Source organism: Mixophyes fleayi, chromosome 8 (genome assembly GCF_038048845.1).
Source record: "Mixophyes fleayi isolate aMixFle1 chromosome 8, aMixFle1.hap1, whole genome shotgun sequence".
In the NCBI taxonomy this organism is placed as follows: Eukaryota; Metazoa; Chordata; class Amphibia; order Anura; family Limnodynastidae; genus Mixophyes; species Mixophyes fleayi.
Window position 1 is genome coordinate 133,248,227 of NC_134409.1, and position 17,639 is coordinate 133,265,865.

General features: G+C 39.5%; 1 protein-coding gene across 3 annotated transcripts in view; it reads left to right on the top strand.

The window, feature by feature from the left end:
* The window catches only part of CHCHD6 (coiled-coil-helix-coiled-coil-helix domain containing 6), a 135,734-nt gene that overhangs the window by 37,184 nt on the left and 80,911 nt on the right, over positions 1–17,639 (top strand). For 2 of the 3 annotated variants that reach the window (XM_075183642.1, XM_075183640.1), the window contains exons 5-6: positions 3,327–3,347; positions 8,336–8,419. In XM_075183642.1, coding sequence (XP_075039743.1) covers positions 3,327–3,347; positions 8,336–8,419 — 105 coding nt within the window. The remainder of the gene's footprint in view (positions 1–3,326; positions 3,348–8,335; positions 8,420–17,639) is intronic. The other variant, XM_075183641.1, reaches the window with a different exon arrangement.

Genomic DNA, 17,639 nt, shown 5'->3' on the forward strand with positions numbered 1-17,639 from the left:
TCTGTTACTACAGATTGTCTCAATGGAGTGTAAAGGTGGGAAGGATTATGAATTGTGATAGCCAGGGACTCCACAGATATGCTAATGCAGAAAAGGTGTGCAAATGGGTAACCATGTTTAATCTACTGTCCCTGTAACCTCTTCACTGCCAGGAGCCCCCGGAGGTAATTAGATGACAGCATGCTAGACTAGGTGAAGCATAATGGTGTTTAAGGATTTGCAATGCTTATGCATAATTGTGTACGCCATTGGAGAAACTCTGTTTTACACTGGATATCATATGTTTAATTGCAAAATTTGTCATTTCTCTTCCTCCGTGCAACACTCGTCTCGCACATTCTGATCAAGCCCTTTACTTGGGTATCAATTAACTTGGCCAGATTTCAGATATTAGATATGTTTTATACTTCACTAAATGTCATAACAATCTCCCAGGTTTCCTTGTAGGTATGTTATTCCAAAAAAAACCCCCATTTTAATTCAATTTTATTATGCCAAATAACAGCGATTTCATGAAACAAAGATTGGGGCTGTATTTGTTGTTGTTCAGAAATAACTGGTATTCACTAATAATTCCATGATGTAATGGAATCCCAGTTGCAGGATTTGTAGTTCTATCCGGTGGTCGAAGTGGAAATTTAGAAGTGGAGCTATGGAAAATGTAAGTGACTGGAATGTGGTAGTGTTACAGTGATGGCAGTAGGAGAAGTGATGGTATTACATCCTCCCATTCCCGGGTACAGGACTTTTTTTCGGGCTGCACCCACTTTATGGTATTCTCTCCCTCGCACAATAAGACTCTCCTCTGGTCTACAAACTTTCAAACGTTCTCTGAAAACCTACTTCTTCAGACAAGCTTATAATATTCCTCAACCCCTCTTAACCTCACTACCTTACCCTATTACCACACGTTACACAATTTCACAGAAGACAACTACCCCCTGACCAACATTGTTGTGTTACGGGATCATTTAGCCTATGAGTCACTTTTACCTTTGCAGCCTGGCTGGGCTGAAATGCAAAATTAGCCTTAGCCTCGTGTCAAACTCCCATTGTCCCATAGATTGTAAGCTTGCAAGCAGGGCCCTCTCACCTCTTTGTCTGTTTTACCCAGTTTGTTTATTAGTTTACTATGTTTGTCCCCAATTGTAAAGCGCTAAGGAATATGTTGGCGCTATATAAATAAATGATGATGGTATGACATACCCTGTATACCCCCAACTTCCATCACTGTATATATATAATGTAAGTGACTGAAACATGATAGTGTCACAATGACGGCAGTAGAAGTGGTGGTATACCCGCCACTTCCACCACTGTGTATATATATATATATATATATATATATATATATGTGTGCATGTATGAATGCGTGTGTATGTATGTATGTATGTATGTATGTGTGTATATGTATATATATATATATATATATATATATATATATGTATATATATATATATATATATATATATATATATATATATATATATATATATATATATATATATATATATATATGTGTGTGTGTATATATATATATATATATATATATATATGTGTGTGTATATATATATGTGTGTGTGTATATATATATGTGTGTGTATATATATATGTGTGTGTGTGTGTATATATATATATATATGTGTGTGTATATATATATATATATATAATTTTATTTTATTTTTTTCTATAGAGAGAGAAAGGTACATCGATAATGTTTTTACATTTACTCTTTGGTTCTATTGACGCCAGGAGAAAAGCTTCGTGCATCTGTCAGTATAATGCGTCTGCTACCTAAATAATATTTACAACATTTTCTGCTTGCATGCATCGTTGTGACATCCCAGACTATTCTCACCCTCTAATTTTTTTTTTGTTTGTTTTTGTTTTGTATTCCTCTCTCTTTCCTTACTTGTTGTGCTTCATGTTCGTGATGGCTGCAGCCGGGTAAAGTAATCTGCTGTCAATATGCTTAGCTCATGCTCATGAGCAATAATTGCAGACCAGACCGGCAGGTTATTCGTCTTTACGGGTTCTCTACTTTAGTCTGTGTGTCTTATTTTTGAAGAGGAGAATTATATTCACAAAGCACAAATTTCTTCATTGTAAAATTGACATATAATTGCTATAACTTTTCATTATATATTTGTAAGAAGGGACCACTAAAACGAATTTGCACACTGCACTATAACAAGGATGAAAAAAAGGAATTAAAAGGGGATTTATCAATCCTTCTAAAATGCAAACGTGGAGGTGTTGCCCATTGCGACCAATCAGATTCTAGCTATCATTTATCCTCTACATTCTAGAACAGTGATTACTAGAATCTCATTGGTTGCTAGGGGCAACACCTTTTCAGAGGGTTTAAAAAAATGAGCATATGAGTATATTACAGCAATGTGCGTAGCCCGGCATTGCGGTGATGTCCAGCAGCACATGGCACCAAAATAAATGCATGGCAGTGTTCGCACACTGCACAAAATCCCTATACCCCTGCTTCTTTTCTCATCTGTAACTTTTTTTATTTTTTTTACTGGGTATAAATAAAGAAAGTCATCTACTTTCCTTTCTTCTAGATATATTAAGATTTGTGTTTGTTCATTAAATGTTTAAGTGGTTTATTCAGTTTTGTTTTTTTTGTCGTTACGCTTCGATTAGCAATTTTGGACAGCAGCGCTGGTGGAGAAATAGATGTTTAACCCCGTGTGAAAGGTCTAACCGCTGTACAAATTCTCCACAGTGAACTCTGTCAAATGCTGTATCTGAGGCCCTTCCCGGTCTAATATTTCTGTCCTTATTTTTATAATTTCTAGGTTTGATTATGAATATATTTCCCCCCAGTCTCCACCAGCCCTTTTCTTTTTCTATTTTTTTTTTTTTTTAATCTCTTGGACTTCAGTAAATGTAATTTATACACCTTTTTTTTACTTGTGTTTCCCTTTTAGATAAAAGGGCAAGATAAAAAATTTGGGACGCAATGAAAAAGAAATTGTGAAATAAATCCAGGTCGCTGATGTGTAAAAGTTTTTTTTTTTTTTATTTGTTTCCCCCGGCAGCGTCCGGCACCTGCGGTTTTAATGCAACGTTCTTTGAGACTTTGTACAACCTGTTCTCCTCCTATCTGTGCCCCCAATGTTAGAGGCTTTATACAACAGTCACCGCTCGCTGCTCTAATGTTCTCCGTTCCTTAAGCTTCTTCTACACTTGGTGCACGCAGAGATTTATACCGCAGAAACTCAATAAATCACTGACATTTTTTTCTTTCTCTCTCTCCCCCTCCACCTTCCTCCACCCACCCTCCCACTACCCTATTTCATTTTGCAAAGCCTGCGGATTTGGATGAACGGGTAAGCACTGTTTTGGCTCGTGTTCATGCTTATTTCACTTGTCCTATTGTCACCGTGTTGGAATTGTTTGTGGAAACTGTGGTCTATTTAATTTCCTTCTCTTACCACCCTCCGCCTTCCCCTCTTTCACATAGAAAAGGTTCCTTTTTAAAGTGTACTTGTCGCCAACATGGTGGAGGCTGGTGTTTTGCAGGCGGGACCAGTATTTGGCCTAAGAGAACGCAGCCTTGGAACCAGTGACATCCTCGAAACATAAATCGCTTTGTGTCAACTGGCTCCTAGTCAAGGCCAGATTACCCAGTAGGCTGACTAGGCTTCAGCCTAGGGATTTGTGACAGGGATAGGTATAAACTAGAATTCATTTTAAAATATAGGAGAATAGAGTTCTCTATTGTTAAAAGAAAACATGAAAGTAAAATGTAGTAAGGTTTAATCTTGTTGTGTTTCCATGGTAAGGACAATGAGTCATCCTCGTGCGGGTCCTTGAAGATAAGCGAGTAGGAGAGACCAGTATGGCAACAAGCGCAGGAGTGATAGCCCCCTCCTCCTTCACATCTTCACCCTCCGTTCAGGCCTGAGTGACAAAGATTGCTGTGACCCTTTTAAGAAACCAAATGAATCTGAGTTTCTAAAACATGGGAAAAAAATTGGGTGGGGAGGGGGTGAAGGAAGCCAGATTTGAACTCAAGGACAAATTTGTGTTTACCAACTGCGTATTGGCCTGGCGGCAAAGGGGGCACCAAGAGTGTATTAGCCAGGGCGGCCTGAACCTGTAATCAGTCTCTATTCCTAGTGATTGCTGCATTATGATTAAAAAATGGCTTCCTGTATTGTTTCTAGGCAATGGGTACACCTTAACCCATCCTCACGTTCTTTATCTAAAGCAGTGTTTCTCAACTCCAGTCCTCAGGATCCACTAACAGTGCAGGATTGCCAAGTGACCAGTGAAATAATTATACCACCTGCTACACTGTGTCAGTCAGTAATGAATACACCTGTGCTCCAGCAAGGAGATATGGAAAACATGTACTGCTAGGGGATCCTGAGGACTGGAGTTGATCTAAAGGTTGTGTCCCTCCCAATTTACTTCCTCTGATTGATTAAGCTCTGTAGGCCGGATGACAATCCGGGCAGGGAAACCAGACTGCCATCGGAACTAAACACATTAGAGACGGCATCTGGATATCAAAGTGTTGCAAAGTATTTTATATTATCTTTTCTTTTTCTTCATTTTTTCCCCCTCTGCAGACAATAAAAAAAAAAGAAAGCATCACAATGAAACAAAAAGCATCAAACAGAAAACTACCCATATTCACACATTAATAAGCAGCCTGACCACTTATAAAACCTTTACATGGATAAATCGTCTAAGTGGTTAAGAGAAAAATAATGAAAGGGAGATGAGCTTCCTAAAATGAAAGGTTGTTAATTGCTGGTGCTGGTCGTTAACACCCTTTTAAAAACCTTATTGGCACCAGCCAGCGATTACCGTGAGTAACCTTCCTATTGGTTAGAGCCTGCCATCCACAGATCACAGGTCGCTCTCCCTAATGAGTTTTTGCATACGTAGTAGTCATTAAATTCTGCAGCAATTTTAACTTCCTCCCAATCAAGGCTGCTAGTAGCAGGGAAGGTTAAGCACTGTCTGCCTCTCTTTGTCGCTGAGTAAAACAGCTGAGATCCCTTGTTAGCACAAATTTTAAAGTTGACTTTTTAAATCATTTTGCCATGTATCCATGTGGACGCGGCATTTTATTTATTAAAAGTTGGGCGCTCCGGGCATTTCAGATCCCTGATGCTGTTTGTTTAAGGGGAACACAAACCATTCTGCCCATTGTTGCAGCACATTTGCCCGTATAAATTAAAAAACAAACAACTAGGCCCAGTCATGTGACATCATGTATTGTGTTGATGTGTTCTGTTCTGGAATGTAAAGTGGCGAATGTAATAGATTTGCTGGTTCTGTAATACAGAGCTGGAGGGGTCATGGTAGCCACAGATGCACAGGGCATCCCACAAGTGACTGCGCATTGTGTTGGCAAATGGGACATACCTCCTGACATTGTAACAATTGGGATGCCTGGACAGACCCCCTCAAATAGGAAATGTCCCGTCTAAATTCTGACAGTTTTTAGGTACGGTCTAATATTGAATATACTGTCTTTGAAAATGAAAAATATGGGTGGGAAAAAAGGGCGCTCATGGTGTAGTATTTGACAAACCAATAATCAAGTTCTAGAAAAAAAAGCAACGTACATTTTTTTAAAAAATAATTGTAGCTTATCTGTCAATAATTTGATTAAAGTTACTCTTTAAATCCTCACCAATCACTGGAGGTAGATTCCAGCAGTGCGTTTGCTATGGCCGTACGCATAACCAGCTCTCGCATCTCAATAGCTGAAAAACTTGTAATTTGGGCTTTTCGGAGTAAACGATTGAAAAACAAAATGCAGCACTGGTTAACGGGTGAATGTACAAGCCAATATATTAGTCATTTGGAGGGCAGAAAAAAACTTTAGACTCCAGTAATCTGCAAACATGAGAAATTAAGTATGCCAATATAAAATAATGCAGAATAAGTGAAACTTTATTGCAGAGTTTAATTTACCTCATGGTAAAACTGTGTTTGCGCCTTTAAAACATCACATAAGCGAATGTAGACACTGTTGACAAATGTCCTATGTTTGTAAAGAACGGTATAGAAAGAGAGTGTCTGCAACAATGCATCTTCAGTACTCATACTTCAAACCATCCAATTTTGGGATGGCCTCAGTCACCCTCATCCTGACTTGAATTTGTAACGGCATCCCATAGCCGAAATGATCTTTATTCGGGTCCGTTTCTATCCAAGCGTCCCTCGCCTCCAGGATTTTCTGCAAGAGCCTGTGTCAGGCTCATTGAGCGTCAGATGAAGCTGACATTTACAATACGGCAATCCAGACAGGGCCTTTTTTCCTTGCCAGATACGCTCAGCCTAAACTTCATGAAGTGTCCCAGTTTACCCATTCCAGGCAGCTCCTGGGAAGAACTGGGTAGCAGTCAGCCTTAGGATGTAATCTTTCTTCCAAACGACCCCTGCCAGCCTATTAATGACATCTCTTGGCCCACCGGGATAACTTCCGTCCAGGCTTCTTCATCGCTTTTTGACGACAGCCCTGTATACCCCAATGCTTTTATAGTTTTAAAAAGTTCAAGCCCGTGGTGTAGGTCTTTGCCATAAAGCATCTTTGTGACGTCGTTATGAGAGATTTTACCGATGTAGAATATTTTTTTCAGAAAGGTAGAGAAATGTATCTTGCTTAGCTCAATTTTTTTTTTTTTAAACATTTTTATTAAAGTCTCATTTTTATTCTAGCTTTGCATTTGTCTTTTGGAAATATCTAGAGTTGGGTTTATAAAGAGTGTGCTTATTCTATCTCTGGAAGCAAAGCTAGTAGCAGTTACAAGGTGCTTGATGAAGGGACTTCCTTTTTCTTATTGCCCCATAATTCCACTGTCTCTGAGTCAGTCTGTCCATCTTCATCATTTATTTGTAAGGCTCCACAAACTCTGCAGAGCCTAACAGTCAGCATACAAATCTCACAAAAACAAATTTAACATAATAACAAATTATACAAGTATAAATTAAATTAACCATCTTTTGAAATAGTCTCTCCATCAACCACCCTAGTTTCTCCTTCTCTTTACCTCCAAACTCCTTGAGCAACTTGTCTTCAACTGCCTATATTGCTTTCTCCCTTCTCACTCTTTTCTCGACTCTGCAATCAGGCTTCCGCCACTGAGATTAGCAAATCCACTTGCAACGGAGTCTTCTCCATACTCATTCTCCTGGACCTCTCTGCCGCTTTTTAAAAATATTAATAACCCTCTGCTGCTGCACATCTTTTATTCTGTTGTTCTTTAAGACACAATTCTTTTATGGTTCCCTGGCTGCCAATCCAACCGCTCCTTCAACATCTTTACCTCTGGCACATCCAGAGAACTCCCACTGTTGGGGTTCCACAATGCTCTCTTCTTGACCATCTGCTTTTCTCACTTTCTTCTCTTGAGGAACTAATTAACTCATTTGGCCTCCAGTACCACCTCTGTGCTGATGGCATCCAAATTTATCTCTCGTCCCCGACCTCTCCTCCTCTCCTCTTCTCTACTATCTTGTTTTGCTGATTGTCTCTATGCTACTTTTACATGGATGATATCACCTCCCCTCAAATTTCCGCCACCGACACTAACACCATTGCTGTCCTGTTGCCCTCTGCTTTGCTCTTCACCAAAAGACTTGTATATCCTACAGAATCTAATTCAAATTACTCAGCCCTCAACACCACAACCCCTTCATACATCTCAACCCATCATCTTGAATTACTCTGCCTTTCACACTCTTAGATCTGCCTCTAGACCCGTACGTCTTCTGTTGTAGCCACCTCTCGCTTCTGCCTACAGGACCTCCCCAACGTGCAACCTTTCAATTGTCCCACTCTCCACTCTGAGCTATACTTGCTTTTCTGTTTTTTGTTGTGTGCTTTTCTCACTAGATTGTAAGCTCTCTTACGAGCAAACCCATATCTACCCTTCGCTTTCATATTATTGATTTTGTTCGGTTGTTCCCATTGTCCGGCTCTGTGTAACATTACAAATCAATAGCAACAATAAGAATTAGTGTACTGCCTCCCCACTCTAATAAGATTTGATGTAGGTCAAACAGTTGAAATTTCAATTAGTGGAGCTGGTGAAGCATCACTGGCTCTGCTCTCTATGAGTCTACCAATTCACATGGTGCAGAGAAAGTCTGCAAGCCTGTCATGCTCACTATGTTGATGTAGAATGATGTAAGATAGAGAAGCACCTCCTTCCTAACATGACAACTAGCTGCCAGGGGGGGAAAAGGAACATTGTGGACATATTTTCTTAAGCATGAGCACTTAAGTTATTCCATATATATATATATATGATCTTCGTGATATTTTACAATTTTGTGTCTACTCTCTTAGGCCAAGGAACTCAAACGGAAAGAGGAAGAGCTTAAAAAACTGGATGCTTTCCACAGGGAGCAGCTGGCCAGCATTGAGAAGAAGGTAAGAGTGCAGCACTCAGTGTGGAGTGGAGTAATACAGAACAAAGACATGTTGGGATGAAAGTCTTACAAAACCAAAAGCTTATAGTTTTACTGACTGATACCAATGAATCATTAAAACAATTACAGAAAACAAACAATATATATATATTTTTTAATCTATTATTTCAAATGTATTGTTCCCTTTGATCTTTATATTTTTAGATCGTTGTTCTGTACAACAACAAGAAAATAAAACCTGTGAAAAAGCCTAAAGTCTGTAAAACGCATTTGTTTTACAGACTTTAGGCTTTTTCACAGGTTTTATTTTCTTGTTGTTGTACAGTCAGTTACAGCTTTGTTAATTGCTATTATATAGAGAATGGAAATAAGAAAAATAGGTGTAACATCCATGTACAAAAAACCCCACATCAAGTCTGTATGAAAAACATTTTTTTCTTTTTTTCATGACTATTTTATTGTATGATAAAAAAGCTTCAACCTCCATCCAGTCTTCTGACTTCGGAGCTGAGAACGAATGGTGCTGTAGAATCAGCGAATATAAAAAGTAATTGTTGCTCCTGTTTAGAAAACACAATGGCCCCGCTTGTTACCTTTTATGTGTCCCAACATTTTTTTAAAGACTGTCTGCATCCTCTACAGCTAATCGAAATGGGTTTTTACTGCAGCTTCTTGGTGATTTTTTTTTTGTGTGTGTTTCAGGAACATTAAACTTAGACAAAAGAAAATGAATACTGTGATTTTAATAACGGCAAAACTAAAATAATTTTTGCTTAAACAATATTAATAGTAAGAGTCATTTATTAAGTTCCGCATAATTGCAGTGATTGTATAAATTCTTACAAATTGTATCCTATAAAGTTTTCCTTCTCATCTGGCGCCACAGAAGCCGCAGCGCTGCACAGTCAACAAAAAACAAATCGAAAACTATGGATAAGTAAGGGACAAGAGCAACAATAGAATCTGTAAATCAAACCTTCAGACACCATAGAACCTTCAGACACCATAGAACCTTCAGACACCATAGAACCTTCAGACACCATAAAATTGGGGACTATTTGGGTTTAGCAAAACGAGAGGAGGGAATTGTCCTCGGATGGAGAGAGGGGTAGACAAGTGTGAAAAAGTGAGATTTGAGGGATCGCTTTAAAGATTCAAGGCTGGAGGCGAGTCTGATTGGGTGGTGCAGGGAGTTCCAAATATGTGGAACAGCTCAAGCAAAGTCCTGAAGCTGGGAGTGTGAGGTGGTGGTAGGTGAGGAGGAGAGGCGAAAGTCATTCAAAGTAGTCCCCAGTAGGGGAGTTTTTCTTGACAAGGTCAGAGATTTAGGAGGGGGAGGCGTTAAAGAGGGCTTTATAAGTGAGGGTAAGCAACCTGAACCATATTCTGGAGCTAAAGGTGGGGGGGAACTATACACTGGTAACAAATCATTTTTAGTTGTGGGTGGAGTTATCTTTTTAAATTCGAGCTGAGAACCCTGTTACGCTCCATCTATTAGGAGTACCTTGGGGCATTCCGTGTCTTCTATGTGGACAACTTCCGAGCCGCATGTTGAACGACATACGGATTTTGTAAGTTACTTTGTTCTTAACCCAAGAAAACAGAAGTGTGTTTATTAGGTCTGTAAACCGTGGAAAATGACTATTCGGCAACAATGGGAAATGAAAAATATCAACAGCGCTTCCTATAATGCTGCAATAAAGCTTAATTCTGTCAAAAAAAAAAAAAAACACCAACCTTTTTGTGGATTTTTTTTTTATTCCTATAAATGAAAGCTGGGAACACATAGTACACATTCTTTTTATTAGCTGTTGCTTTTATATAATTTCACTTTTATTTGTGGAATGTACACAGACCTTGACATTTCCTGTTTCTATAGTCACAACCATAAAGCTTCTCTTAATCCTTATTCTATTCTCTTCTCGGTCTCCTTCCCCCCTCCCCTATCCCTTTCTTTCCAGCGCTTGGCTTTGCGGGACAAACAACCCTTACTCCTCCTCAGATACAAGCACTCGCTGTTTTCAGGGAAAGTGAGAAAAACAGCTTTTAAAAAGGGTTGTTAATTAAGCGTAATACAGCTTAATGCAGTCATTCTATACGTTTTGGAATGTTAATTCATATTATGTTCCTTAATTTCTGTAAGTGGGAGGAAGGAGTTTATTAAATGGTCATATGCAATATGAAAAATAGTCTGTCTTATGGCATTTAGGTACTTGTATTTCTTCTGCAATTTCTTAACTATATGATACTGGAATCAAGTTTTTGGAAATAATAATGGTACATATGGTGTGACTGTAAATGGAGTTTAAAGCAGCAATCCCACATAGAAGGTTTTTAGATGTTTTCTTTCTTTAAATGGCATTTTAATCCCTTATCCTGGGTGTCCTTGTACAAATCAGTGTCTCCTTTTTTAAAATCTCTCTGAAGCTTACAAAATACAGCTGCCATTATCACAGACACAGGCTGGCTCTCAGCAGGTCATGTGAAAGCAGAGGAGGAAGGGGAAGATTTCACAGTAGACAGAGCTCAGAGGGACATCCCTAAGCCTCTCTGCTCACTATACCATCTGTCATGTTACTGTGGTTGGCATGGCAGTCGTATAACACAGTAGAAAGTATGCAGAATTATACATCATAGCAGCCTGAAGAAACAAACCAAGTCAAAATGGCTTTCACTGATAAGCGGTCAGCGATGACATTCCCTTGTGCAACAAGACTTTCCCCTGGTCTCCAAACCTTCAGTCCTTTCCTGAGCACTCCATCAAATTCCCAAAACAATCTTCTTTACCTCAATAAGCTTATTTATCTGATCACCACCCCTTAACACAGTTCCTGCAAAACTTATTTTCATTATCCTGATATTTTTGACCAACACTCTGACCCCACAGACCAACATTGATGTGTGACTGGATCATGTTGCCCCACTAAGCACTTTTTTCCCATTGCAATTTGGTTGGATCAATATGCAATTTGTGGCACTTAACCTCTCTTTGTTTTACGCGTTGGGATAAAAAATCCGAAGCCTGCAGAGTGAGTACTACGCTAGATTGCATATAATATCTTGCGTGAAATCGCTCTATGCATGCCCAGAAAAGTGGGCACAGCCGTAAATGGTTATGTAGATTTGCGTGCTTGTGCCACTTACACTTGCATATCGACAGGCCTGATGGGGGTGTTGTAATGTTGGCAGAGCACAGTTAAGGAGTGTTTGCACAAATGCAAACAGATGCAGGACGCATATGCACCTAAGAAAGCTGTATTATTTGCGTATGGTTAGAGGCAGGTGCAAATAGCAGATTGTGACAGTCCCCGGCTCTAGCCTTCCTCTTGTGATTGGCTCTTGGTGATTAGTGATTTCTTTGTCTCTCAGCATATATTGCGTATACCCGAGAGGGGGTGTTGTTTTTGCTGTATTAGAGGTTTTAGCAGTTTTGTTGGTGCCTAATGACGAATGCGTTTGGGCATAAAATAAATGGTTAAAAACTTTGGCGCAAGTGGGACGTGAGTGTCTGTGACATGCCCAGTATAAATCAGGCCCATATGCTGCTGTTGTCGCCAGCGCGCATCTTAAGATAGTCGGCGCTTCGCATATGGCGTCTACTGCTGCTTTTTTAATGAAAGCAAATTGCTCCAGCGATTTGGGGCACAATTACTAGCAACTCTGTGTTAGTCTCTGTGTGTTGGTATCTTTCCTCTCTCTCCCCCAAGTACTTCTGTGGGGTTTTCTCCTCTGCCCTCCCCCTCCCCCCTCCAGTGTTGGAAGTGACAGTGGGCTTTTGTGCTCTTCAAATTAGGAGCTGTCTGTCATTCCAAGCCGTGCGTCAGATTGCTATTACCGATTTTGTCAGAAAAACATTTTGAAGGCTTGCAAGTAGCGGCCCTCAGTATTTGTAAGTAACGGGACCCTGTTGAAATGAGCAAATTGCAAGTATACCGTTGAAGTGAACCCTCAGATTAGTACTATTGTAGCAAAAGTGGTTAAATATTTTATGGTGGACCACCTATTTAGAAGGAGCTTTACACTCAACAAGGTCCATTTAATTAGGATCTGAGAACCTTATTGCATTCTATCTTTGTTTCCTGCATTTACATTTTAAATGAGCAGAAACAAAAACAATTGGTAACCATCGAAATGTTCACAGTAGTACAGAATATATTGGTAAGTGCGCTGATCTCGTAGGAGTGACCTGTCCTCATGTCATCGTGTAAGTATGACACTGATAGAGGCAGTCATGATACATTCATATATCCAACTTGTTTGTCGTATTTACCAGTCAGTATGAAGATGTGTTTACACATTGTATCACTATAGTAAAAAAAATAACTAATTTTAGTCCTGGCTGAGTACCAAGACTATTTCATTTCTGGGGAAGGGAAGGGGGATTTAAAAGCACAGACTATTACCCTTTCAAACTCTTTTGTTACATGCCTATTGGTCTTCACTTAAAAGCCACATTGCTGTCTATTTTGATAGGTTAGAAACCATTGTATTCTTTCCCCTACAGAAGCTATGAGCGAAAAAAACCGAAACACTTTTTGCAAATAATCTTCTCATTAAGGGATATGTTTTATGTGTATTGTTACCTTTAAAGCCAACTGATGACACATCTACCTATAGCGCCAGTGGACACGCATTGCACAAGAAGATTCCTATTTTATTGAAGAACCCATTCTCCAGGAGTTAAAAAATAAATGGGAAACATTTTAGAGTAGAAGTAAATCATTATTACAGAAATCTTTGCAAAATTTTGCTGCTGTGTAAGAAAATCTATTTTTTTTGTCTCCCTGTTCTACAAGTGATGGAAGAAATGGGGGTGGGGTGACTTGTCTCTTGTTTTTAGAACAGCTCTAGAAACACAATTACATTTTAGACAGTTGGCTTGGCTGTAGTACAGTGTCCTGCTTATCATTGCTAGCAGACAGCCGGTTTGGCTTCACTTGCTTTTCTATGTGTGGTTGCTGAGAATGACAGATGTCTCCTTCTCCTCCTGCATTTTCTCCTGATGAATTCTCTCCCCAAGAGCAGTAATTAAACTGCAGGTAAAGTATTTCAGCGTTTGGAACCTCAAATTCTTGTCCTAAAAGAAAGTAATGTGCTCCAGTAACTGCATAACTATCAAGGATAAATGGGGTGTTAATACTGGCAGAACTGGCACTACCAGTAGGCTAACCTAGGTAGTTGCCTAGGGCACCAGGGTTCAGGGGGGCCTAACCACTGAATGGGTGATGTCACTCATCCAGTGTCTTTATTGTCACTGTGGCTCCCCCCCTCACTGTGCTTCAGCTGCTGACGTGGAGTGGAAGTAGTCTGCAGCTTCTTACCTGTGAAGGTGACGAGCGCTGCTCCTCCATGTTGATAATGGGCTGGGAGTGCGCTTGGCTATGATGTCACAGCCTGGAGTCCCAAAGGGGAGAACATGCTGGTCTGCCTCCGCTCCACACAAGATAAGTGGGGCAACGCCTGATTGGATGGGTACACGTCTGCAGTGAATCCAGGTTGTAGACATTGTAATAAAACAATATATAATGTTTGTGTGCGAGTCACTACAGGAGCGAGGCTATTGATACTCTCTGGCCTCCAGGACATTCCTCCACCCACCAGTTTGTATACAATCATTCAGGTTGTAGGGTGGTCAGAGGGTGAAAAAGAACATCAATCTGAATTGGAATCCAAAAGAATATTCATGCCAGGCCTGGGTCAGAAAACCTGTTGGGTTTTGAAAATACTAAATTGCAGGACAAGAGCAATGTGTGCCCAAGAGGGTATAATCAAAATACAAGTGATACCAAAATGTGGACGTTTGTCCAACAGATGGAGATTCACTGGCATCCAACTGTAGTTCTCATCTATAGAAATGATTTACAGTAAAATGTCAATATGTAAATCCGGCGGTTTGGCTGAGAAGAACATGGGAAAGTTGGGAGAAAAGTAGATAAATAGGGCTACTGTATTGATCAGATTACTAAGGGTTAGGAGTGTTAGTATAGTGTCTCTCTCTGCGTTACACTATGCTCGTGTGAATACTGTTTATATTGTATGCAGTGCTGTCACTACCATCCTTAATCCAGCTTATGCTTCTTCATGTTTTGTTGTTTGGGGTTCTTACCTAGAATATAATAAAACTGCTGTTGAACTGTACAACTGTCTCTAGATCCATAATCAACTTCTGCACTCCATATGTTGGTGTTGGAAGTGGGATTGAGTCAAATTCTGACTCATGAATCTTGAGTGCCATCATGGAGCTCCTTGTCCAACAGCTAATTTTGCTTCCAAGAGAGTTACAAAACCAGCTCTTGCGAGAACAGCAGAGAGAGAGGGCATTTGTGACCAAACAGCCCAGGATTTCCTCACCCTGTTCCTTCAGTAGGAAGTAGGGGATGTGAAAGATCGGAGCTGAGGCAGTTCCATTAGTTCTGTCTTCTCAGATACTGGTGATTGATGCCTAACATGGTGGTGTATGAAATTAAACATAAAGGAATAGAAAAAAAAAAACATTTTAAAATTGCAGTTTTAGTTGAACATAAGTAATATCTGACTTGCATTGAAGTAAATGTCAAAAAGCTTCTCTTAGCTGGCAGAAATGAATCATAGACCGTCGGTACTGGAAACCAGAAGTGCGCTTGTGTTTCACATTTTAGTTTTTTCAATGACTTGTAGGATAGCATGTCTATAAACACTTATATTCACGTAACAGGACCCTAAATATGCGTGTGATCCAACACTCTAGTAGTAGAGTTTCCATGGCATAAATTAAACGTGAGAAAATTAGTTGTAAATAATTCCATACAGTGAACCTTCTGGGCAGACAGCAAGCATGTTCAAAGATGTGGTATTTTTCACTGTTATAGTAGCCTCTAGTATATGGTATAATAGCCTTGCATTAAACTGATGACCAAGAAAAGGTGAAACAGTATATTTTTTTTCTAGAACAATAAATGTATCAACCCTATTTTAGGCAAAAATTTCATCTGGATTAATTCTGCACGGAACTTTTTATTGGAATTAAATGTATATTTCCCTAAAGGACTGTGTAGATAGCGGATTGTAACATATGTATGTTCTAGAGGAAATGAAGCAAGTTATTTCCTTTACAGGAAATGATATAGTCTGTCTTGTAATTGAAGACTTTTAATGTAGTTCATATTTCAATAAATTAAGCCATTTCTTAATTTCCTCTTCGTTGCTTTGGAGCAATAACCATTACTGAATTCATGTAACCCTTAAGAGTGATAACTCTAGAGAAAAGAGTGAGATGAAGTTCCTGTTTTCTCTAAAGGGTTCCTGAGATTTCCTTTTTTTTCTTCCTGTGTGTGATCGGAACGGAGACTGAGTGTAGATATAGCCTATATTCTTCAGGGAAGCGTGTAGTAATCTTGTTGGCGGCCTGTCCTTGGGTTGGAATGATATGATAATTTCCTCTCCTGTCTCTGGAGGAGGGACGAATTAGGATTCACGTTCGTTCCCCTCCTGTAGAGATATCATTATCCTGCTAGAAGAGGTTCACACAGAGACTTGCCTCTTGGTCATCAAAAATGCTTAATTGAAAATACATGTGGTGCTCCTTATACCCACTGCAGAATTATCCAGCTAAGTTCTCTTGCTTCTGACCTCGGCGTTGTTTAAAAAAAAAAAATGTAACGAAACGCTCTTAGGCTTCGGATAACAACATGCTGCAGAGGGACTTTGGGGAAAGTTTATCATATCAACAGCTGAAAAAATAGTCCAGTCTTGTGTTATGTCTTCAATCAAACCCGTTGATGCTTGGTTAAGTTTTGAATCTATTTTGCCGGTCGCACAGCCAGATATTTGGATACAATTTGAGACCTTTTATTTCTATTGAGTTTAAAACCTTTTCATTCTATGGGGGGGAATTCAAATGGCCGCGTTGTTCGTGAGAATACCACGGCCCGCGAGCTGTAACTGGATCTTTTAGCAAAATCCAGTGTTGAAATTACCGTACTAACAGTACTAATGTACACTATTACTGTAGTAACGGTAATAGTGCGCGGGACACGTTTTTCTCACAAACAATCTGGTCAATTGCACACCCCCCTGTGAAGTCTGATCATTGTTGCAAGTTATCTATGTCCAAGGGGGCCACGTTATTCAGATAACGCTGCCTGTGATTTCAGTGTCAGAACATTGTTTTTCCGTCATCGCAAACTAACCAGGGCGAATTTTATTTATTTATGCAATTGCAGAACATGACATTTTTCTGTACAAGCAACATTTCTCATTTATTTAGAACGAACGTCCTTCACAGTTTTAAAAGCAGTGTAGAAATATAGTATGTGAAAGACAACACCTAACACTGATCTCCCAAAATCACTGAGCTTCCAAAATGTCATACACTAAATAGTATGCTGAAGAGGGCCTGCTGTGAAATAACACTTTGTGATTCAGTAATACAAATGGAAGACAGGACAGAAGACGACATGGGCTGCTCCAAAAGGCATCAATCCAAGAGGCGTTCGACTCTTCAGAAGAGTGGAAGTGAATTTTAATTGACATCTATGTAGAACGAATGACAAGTCTTTAAATAACCTACACCGCTCAAAAAAGCGTGACAAATATTTGCTGCGGCAATCTAGGACACAGCGGATAAAGGGTTTTTAAGTTTTACGGCCTGTCATTTGTTCAGCCTCTGTTCTTGCTAAACATTGGCACTTATGGGACTTCATATCTATCCCCTTTTTATGAAGACCGTTCTACTTTACTGGTATTTATTTTTTTGCTGATTATAATAGAAATTTGGGGGTGAAACCATCACAGTTCAGTATTTGTCTTTTATTATATCGTAGATTTGAAGGATGCCACAGTGCTCCGCAGCGCTGTACAGTAGGGACATACAAAACAGGGACGTACAAGGTAGACGAAATAAATGCAGGCATAATAGCAAAGGGTATGGAGGACCCTGCTCATTAGAGAGCTTACGTTCTAAGCGGACGAGGGCACAGCTGGAACAAGAGGAGCGAGTGTGGGTCAGAGTGGTGATTGGGGGCATTAGTGTGAGTGGTGTCATTGGGATAAGCTCTAAAAAAGATATTTAACAAATCATAAGGGTTATTTAAAAAATTCACTGCCTTTACTGAGCAAACGCACAGGCATCATCTTCTGATGTCATCGGCTTTCAAACCAAGGTGCAAATAGCTATCCGAATAGATATATATATATATATATATATTAGTATATCTAAACATCTAGAAGAATGACTGTTATTT